This window comes from Neopelma chrysocephalum, unplaced genomic scaffold (assembly GCF_003984885.1).
Source record: "Neopelma chrysocephalum unplaced genomic scaffold, ASM398488v2 Primary Assembly neopelma1_171, whole genome shotgun sequence".
NCBI lineage: Eukaryota > Metazoa > Chordata > Aves > Passeriformes > Pipridae > Neopelma > Neopelma chrysocephalum.
In genome coordinates this window covers 86,749-94,582 of record NW_020897833.1, presented here as the reverse complement: position 1 = coordinate 94,582, position 7,834 = coordinate 86,749, and the positions used below count along the sequence as shown (strand labels likewise).

The 7,834-nt window shown below is 54.4% G+C and overlaps 2 protein-coding genes across 4 annotated transcripts in view; one reads left to right on the top strand and one right to left on the bottom strand.

Moving 5' to 3' along the window:
- Positions 1–126: 126 nt before the first annotated feature.
- UBE2T (ubiquitin conjugating enzyme E2 T) lies at positions 127–3,890 on the bottom strand. 2 transcript variants are annotated; one of them, XM_027701870.1, is made up of 4 exons: positions 3,678–3,890; positions 2,527–2,674; positions 1,241–1,310; positions 127–644 (listed from the first exon to the last, which is right to left on the bottom strand). In XM_027701870.1, exons 1-4 carry the CDS (start codon positions 3,873–3,875, stop codon positions 296–298), a joined length of 765 nt encoding a protein of 254 aa, XP_027557671.1. In that variant the 5' UTR covers positions 3,876–3,890; the 3' UTR covers positions 127–295. The 2 variants fall into 2 exon arrangements, with proteins under 2 accessions (XP_027557671.1, XP_027557672.1); XM_027701871.1 differs by having other exon boundaries at positions 131–644; positions 2,523–2,674; positions 3,678–3,727.
- Positions 3,891–3,944: 54 nt separating this feature from the next.
- Positions 3,945–7,834, top strand: part of LRIF1 (ligand dependent nuclear receptor interacting factor 1) — a 15,679-nt gene continuing 11,789 nt past the window's right edge. Inside the window, exon 1 of one of the 2 annotated variants that reach the window (XM_027701867.1) lies at positions 3,945–4,172. The gene's annotated coding sequence lies outside the window, so the exon portion shown is untranslated. The remainder of the gene's footprint in view (positions 4,173–7,834) is intronic. The other variant, XM_027701868.1, reaches the window with a different exon arrangement.

The following is a 7,834-nucleotide window of genomic DNA, read 5'->3' as shown; positions in this document are numbered from 1 at the left end:
AACACCACCCCAATCCTGAGCCCTCAGCCCCCACAGAAACACCTCCCCCAATCCCAACTCCCGGCTTCAGCACCTCAGCACCCACAGCCCCCATAGGAAACACCCAATCCCAACTCCTGGCCTGAGCACCTCAGCACCCACGGGAACACCACCTCAATCCCAACTCCTGGCTCCAAGGAAGCCCAGCAGGGCAGTGGGAATGACCCCGAAGTTGCCAGAGCTCAAGGATCAGGGGGATTGTTGGGATTGTCCCCTGCAGTCCAGCTCATGATGATCCCTGTGGGTCCCTCCCAGCTCAGGAGATGCCACGGGCTGGATCCTGCACACATCTCGTGTCCAGCCCTAATTCCCTTTGGCTCCCCGCCCTGAAACCTTGGAAACTCCTCGGGAACAAAGGCTGTCCTCCAGCCCTGGCAGGACACCAAGGAGAGGCCGTTTCCAGCCGCCCTCCCCGCGGGTGTAAATAAATCAGGAGCACAGGACATTCAATCGGCTCCCAGGGAGCAGGGAAGGAGCTCAGTGCCTGGCCCTGCCTCACCTTGGGGGGTAACTTGAGCACATCCAGGCAAATCCTGCCCGCAGAGTCGATGTTGGGGTGGTAGATGGGGGTCAGGAAGCGGATTTTGGGGGGCTCAAAGGGGTACCTGGGGGAGGAGAGTTAAGGAACAAGGAATTGTTGTTGTTTCAACACCTTCATTCCCTCCTGGTTCATTGAACACCCTTCCCCACAGATCTTTGAGCCTTTGCTGCTTCCAGCACTTCCCTGGACAGCCTTCCCCAAGGGAAGCTTTGTCCTGATGAACAAGCTCTTCCCACAAAGCACTGGGACGGCAGAAGTTTGATTGTGGCACTTTTTGGGGGTTAATCAACACATTTGGGATGTTCAAGGCGAAATGAGTGTGTCAGTCACTGGAGAAACAATGACACTCCTTGAAAAAAGGGGCTCAATCCCATTCCCTGTTGGCAGGATAAAGGGAAGCAGAAAGTTCAGCAGCTCATTCATATTTGAGAGCAGCACTCAATCAGGCAATTCCAGACTGGGTTGCATTGGAGGGACCTTCAATCCCATCCCATCCCAGGGACACCTCCCACCATCCCAAGCTGCTCCAGCCCTGCCTTGGGCACTTCCAGGGATGGGGCAGCCACAGCTTCTCTGGGAATTCCATCCCAGCCCCTCCCCACCCTCCCAGGGAAGGATTTCATCCCAGTTAATCCAAGCTAGATGTTGCTGCCCATTTACCTCTCAGGAACGATGATTTCCAGGTTGAATATTCCCTTCTCATAGGGTGTGTCTGCACCTCCTAGGATTTCTTCGGGAACAAGATGAAAACAGAAAGGTTACATTCCAAACCCTTTGGATTTGTCCAGCAGCCTCCAGGGAGCTCCCAGCGTTACAGAAGTGCTAGATCCCAGAATCCTGGAATGGTTTGGCTTGGAGGGACCTCAAAGCCCACCCAGTCCCACCCCTGCCTTGGGCAGGGACACCTCCCACCATCCCAGGCTGCTCCAACCTGGCCTTGGACACTTCCAGGGATGGGGCATCCTCTGGGAATTCCATCCCAGCCCCTCCCTACCCTCGCAGCCAGGAATTCCTTCCCAATATCCCATCTATCCCTGCCCTTTGGCAGTGGGAAGCCATTCCCTGTGTCCTGTCCCTGCATCCCTTGTCCCCAGTCCCTCTCCAGCTCTCCTGGAGCCCTTTAGGCCCTGAAAGGGGCTCCAAGGTGTCCCTGGAGCCTTCTCTTCTCCAGGGGAACATTCCCAGCTCTCCCAGCCTGGCTCCAGAATCCTGGAATGGTTTGGGTTGGAGAGACCTTAAAGCTCATCCCATTCCACCTCTGCCCTGGGCAGGGACACCTCCCATTATCCCAGCTTGCTCCAACCTGGATTTGGACATTTCCAGGGATGGGGCATCCTCTGGGAATTCCATTCCAGGGCCTCCCCACCCTCCAAGGGAGGAAGCCAGGAATAAAAAGTGTCATTTGGGCTGAGAGCAGTTCCACCCCTCAGCGATGAAAACTGAGGGCAGGGCAGCCAAGGTAAATTTTAAAAAAAATCCCAATAATAAAAATAAATAAATAAAAATGAAATAAATAAAACCCGAAGAAATAAAAATAAAATAAAAGAAAACAAATAAAAATAAAAAAGTAATAAAAATAATATAACAAACAGATAAATAAAATAAAATCAATAAAATCAAATAAAAATAAAAATTTAAATAAAATAAAAATGAAATATTAAATTAAAATAAATAAAAATCACATATTTAAATCAAATATTGAAATAAATCAAATATTAAAATAAATAACAATTAAATATTAAAATAAATATCACATAAATTAAAATCACATAAATTAAAATAAATAGAAATAAATAAACATAAAAGTATCTTCCCTAAATTTCACACTTTCATGGAGCTCATAAAGTACAAACCCTGCAGTAAGCACAGACCCAGGTCAAATTCTGACCCAGCCCCGGCTCAGGGACCCCCCAGGTACAACCAGGGACCCCCCGGTACCCACGTGCCCGCAGCTCGCCGGTGCCGTGCCCGCTGTGCCAGCAGGAGATTCCCGGCGGCGGCTCCGCGGAGAGCAGGGTCAGCTCCCGCTGCAGGCGCGTCCTCCTCTGCATCGCTCCGCTCCAGCCCCTCAGCCGGGCTTGACACAAACCGCGCCTGAAACCAGAGTCCCGCCGGGCTCGGAGCTGTTCTCCTGCTGTAAAACCGCTCCCAGAGCAGCTGAGCCCGTCCTGGAGCTGCTCCCACACCCCTGAGATCCATCCCACCCCCTCAGTCCCGGCTGAGCCTAGGGAATCCTGGGCTTCAATATTCCCGAGCAAACCCCGGGCTTTAATATTCCCTGATAAATCCTGGGTTTAAATATTCCCGAATAAACCCTGGGCTTTAATATTCCTTGATAAATCCTGTGCTTTAATATTCCCTGATAAATCCTGTGCTCTTTAATATTCCCCAATAAGCCTCAGGCCCAAGTAATTACCCCCTCAGCCCAATTAATCACCCCTCAGCCTAATTAATCACCCCCTCGGCCTAATTAATTACCCCCTCAGCCCAACTAATTACCCCCTCAGCCCAATTAATTACCCCCTCAGCCCAATTAATCGCCCCCTCAGCCCAACTAATCGCCCCCTCAGCCTATTTAATCACCCCTCAGGCCAATTAAATACCCCTCAGCACAATTAGTTACCCCTCATCCTAATTAATTACCACCTCAGCCCAATTATTAACCCCCTCAGCCTAATTAATTACCGCCTCAACCCAATTATTGACCCTCTCAGCCTAATTAATTACACCTTAGCCTCATTAATTACCCCCTCTGCCCAACTGTTAACCCCCTCAGACTAATTAATTACCCTCTCGGCCCAATTAATCACCCCCTCAGTCTAATTAATTACCCCTCAGCCTCATCAATTACCCCCTCTGCCCAATTATTACCCCCTCAGCCCAATTAATCACCCCCTCACACGGACAAGGACTGCCCCTCCCTCCACCCCCAAGGACGGGAACGGCCCCCCACAGCCCCACCCTCACAGAATCCCCTCAGGAACAGCCTCCACCTCCAGGCGCGCTACTTAATTACGCCCTCGGACCCGTTAATTACGCTCTCGAACCCGTTAATTACCCCCCAGACCCGTTAATTACCCCCAGACCCGATACTTACCGGCGGAGGGTGCGACCGACGTTCCCCGCCCCCCCCAGACCCGTGAGGCGGCGCGCGCCGGGGGCGGGACTTCCTCCGTCGCCTGGCAACGGCCAGACGCTCCGCGCGCACCCCCGCCCCCCTGGCGCGCTGATTGGATGACACCGCCGGCCTAGCTCCACCTCCTGGCAGTTCCACTTTGAATGCGAGCGCTGCCATTGGGTGGGAGCCGCGGGCGGGAAGGCAAGCCACGCCCCCTGAGCAAAACCAGAGCGGGGGGCGTGGTTTGGCGCAGTGAGGGGAAAGCGGACGCGGGGTCGGGACTCTCCAGGAGCTCCGCGACCTCCGGGGACCCCCCCGGCCCCGAACCCCGTTAAAGCTCCGCGGGCAACGCGCAGCGCCCCGGCGGGAGCGGCCCTTGCGTAACCCGCTCGTCCCGGGCCCTCCTCCCCCGGTCGGTGTTGTGTAACCGGCCCCGCGGGGCGAGGAACCCGCGCCGCGCCCAGAGGGAAGGAGGTAAATGCGGGCCCTGGGAGCTGTGGGGTCGGGGCCGCTCCCCTTGCCTCTTCCCCGCCCTCCTGAGGGCCCCCGGCTGTGTCGTGTCCCCCCTTTCCCAGGCAGAGACCCCCGGCCGGAGCCCCAACCCACCCAGCTGAGCCCCACGGGGGTGGTTTTGGGGGCTCTTTTCCTGCTGTGACCCCAAACCGGCATTTTCTTGCATCTCTAGCACCATTTTTACCCCCCTGAACTGTTGGACCGGAGGAATAACCCGGGTTGGACCCGCCTCGGGGGTGGCCGTTGAGATTCCATGATTTTCCAGGGGAGAGAGGAGGTTTGGGAAGAGCCGCCAGGCTGGGAGCAGACACGAGGTGGCCCTTGGGCTCCTCCGGCGGCTTCTCGGTGGCTCCCGGTCCCGACAGGGCTTGGGATCTGCTCCCCAGCCTCTGCCCTGAGCCAAGCTCAGCTGGAGCCTCCCAGGGGGGACAAATGTGGGAATCGAGGAGCTGGGTGGAGTTCTCACATCCAGCTCTGCTCTGGAGCCAGGCTGGGAGAGCTGGGAATGTTCCCCTGGAGAAGAGAAGGCTCCAGGGAGACCTTGGAGCCCCTTCCAGGGCCTAAAGGGGCTCCAGGAGAGCTGGAGAGGGACTGGGGACAAGGGATGGAGGGACAGGACAGAGGGAATGGCTTCCCACTGCCAGAGGGCAGGGATAGATGGGATATTGGGAAAGAATTCCTGGCTGTGAGGGTAGGGAGGGGCTGGGATGGAATTCCCAGAGGATGCCCCATCCCTGGAAGTGTCCAAGGCCAGGTTGGAGCAGCCTGGGATAGTGGGAGATGTCCCTGCCTATGGAAAGGTGGGATGGGATTTGAGGTCCCTTCCCACCCAAACCAATCTGGGATTCTCTGAAATCCAGAAATTGGGATGATTCCCATTGAAATCCTCTGCCAGAGGGAGTCCTGTGTCAGGTCTCTGAGGAGCTCAGGGCTCCTGCAGAGCTCCTGGAGATCATCTTCTCTCCTACTCGGAGTGTTGGGGCCAGAGCAGAGCTTTGAACCTGCTCCTGCTTTTCCTCCTTCTCCCCCAACCCTTCTCCCCCAACCCTTCTCCCCCAACCCTTCTCCTCCAAACCTTCTCCTCCAAACTTCTCCAAAAGCAAGAGATTTGTGGTCAAAAGAGCTGAAGGTTTTTTTGGAGCCCCTTTTCTGACTGGAATTATTCTTTGCAGGGATTGAGTGTCCTGAAATTCCTCATTTGTTCAGGGTTCTGCTCGGAGTGTTGGGGCCAGAGCAGAGCTTTGAACCTGTTCCTGCTTTTTCTTCTTGTCCAGACTCCTCAAAACTCCTCAAAACTCCTTGTCCGAACTACTCGAAACTCCTCAAAACTTATCCAAAATCTTCAAGACTTTTCCAAGCTCATCCAAACTCGTCCAAACTCCTCAAAACTCCTCGTCCAAACTCCTCAAAACTCCTCGTCCAAACTCCTCAAAACTCCTCACAACTCATCCAAACTCCTCAAAAATCCTTAAAACTTGTCCAAACTTGCCTTGCCTTGCCTTCCCTTCCCTTTTCCTGGAATACACAATTCCAACCCACTGCCTGTTCCCTGGGGAAGATCTTCTGCTCTGGATCCTCCTGGATCCCATGTATCTCCTTGGCTGGCTGATTCCTCCCTGCTCCAGGAGGGATTTGCTGTTCCCTGTCCGTGGTGCTGACCCAGGGCAGGGCGCCAGGAATGCCGGGATAGCGGCCCGGGTTGGGATTGGAGCCCCCAGCTTGGGATTGGAGCCCCTACTTTAGGATTGGAGCCCCATCTTGGGATTGGAGTCCCCATCTTGGGATTGGAGTCCCCAGTTTGGGTTTTTAGTCCCCAGTTTGGGGTTTGTTGTCCCCAGTTTGGGGTTTGTTGTCCCCAGTTTGGGGTTTTAGTCCCCAGTTTCCCTTCAAAAGCCCTGAGGGGTTTGGGCTTAGGTCCCTGGATCTCTCCTTGGAGGGCTTTGTGTCCCTGGATCTTCAGTGAGTCCTGGGAGTGCCTGGGACAGCAGGATCATGGAATTTCAGACTGGTTTGGGTGGGAAGGGACCTTAAAGCTCATCCAGTCCCACCTTTCCATGGGCAGGGACACCTCCCACTATCCCAAGCTGCTCCAAGTTTATCCATCCCGGCCTTGGACACTTCCAGGGATGGGGCAGCCTCTGGGAAATCCATCCCAGCCCTTCCCCACCCTCCCAGCCAAGAATTCCTTCCCAATATCCCATCCATCCCTGCCCTCTGGCACTGGGAAGCCATTCCCTGTGTCCTGTCCCTCCATCCCTTGTCCCCAGTCCCTCTCCAGCTCTCCTGGAGCCCCTTTAGGCCCTGGAAGGGGTTCCAAGGTGTCCCTGGAGCCTTCTCTTCTCTAGGGGAACATTCCCAACCCTTTCGCGGCCTCTCTGGGACTCCCGTTGTCCTGGAACATCTCCTGGGCCGAGCTGGTTGGAAGGAGCAGGAAGGACTGGGAAGGAGGAGCCGTGTTTGGGCGAGGAAGGGAAGCGCAGCTGGACTTGGGATTTGCTTCCGGCTGAAAAGGAGCAATGGAGAAGCTCCCGTGAGGCAGGATCGGGGAATCCCAGAATCCCTGAGGTTGGAGGAGCCTTCCCAGGTCACCGAGTCTGAGCTGTGCCCGACCCCAACCCAGAGCAGGGGGTGCCACATCCCTGGACACCTCCAAGGGTGGGGATCCAAAGCTCCCTGGGCAGCCCCTGCCAGTGCCTGAGCACCCTTTCCATGGATGAAGCACCCTCATCCTGAGCCTCCCCTGGCACGGGCTGAGGCTGTTCCCTCAGCTCCTGGTCCCCCAGAGCCGGGATCGGTGCCTGCCCCTCTCCCCTGTCCGGGCAGTGCCGGTGACCTCAGTGACCTCCCGCCGAAGTCTGGGCTTTGCCAGGGCTCCAACCAACCCTGTGGGAGCTGCAATTCCAGTGCTGGAGCTTTTGTGTCCTGTTTGTGTCCCATTTGTGTCCCTTTCATGTCCCCTTTGTGTGTTGTTTGTGTCCCTTTCGTGTCCCTTTCGTGTTCCTTTTGTGTCCCCTTTGTGTCCCTTTCGGGTCCCCTTCATATCCCCTTTGCATCCCCTTTCATGTCTCCTTTGTGTCCCATTTATGTCCCTTTGTGTACTCTTTGTGACCTGTTTGTATCTCGTTTTTGTCCCTTTCGTGTCCCCTTTGTGTCCCATTTGTGTCCCTTTCTTGTCCCGTTTGTGTCTCATTTAATATAATTTTTTTTATAAAATCATCTGAGTTTTTATATCTAAAGAATTGTGCTAAATCTGAATCCTTTCCCAGACTCCAAGAGCACAGAAATCTGTATCCTAACGTTTTCCACGGCATCACACTGCTGAGTGATACATCCCTTAAAAAAAATGAGATGTTTAAAATGTTAATCATTATTTTACTTTATGATTTAAAATTATAATTGTATTTTATTGATATATAAAGGATAATTATAAAATTATTACAATTATTATTATACCCTAACCCACTATCCCAGGCTGTCATTCCCGCTATCCCAGGCTGTCATTCCCCTCAGCACCGCTGGAGGAGCCCTTTCCCGGCCATTGCTCGGAAGGGGCGGGCCGGGCCGGTACCCCCGGTGTTCCCGCTATCCCAGGTGTCATTCCCGCTATCCCAGGTGTCATTCCC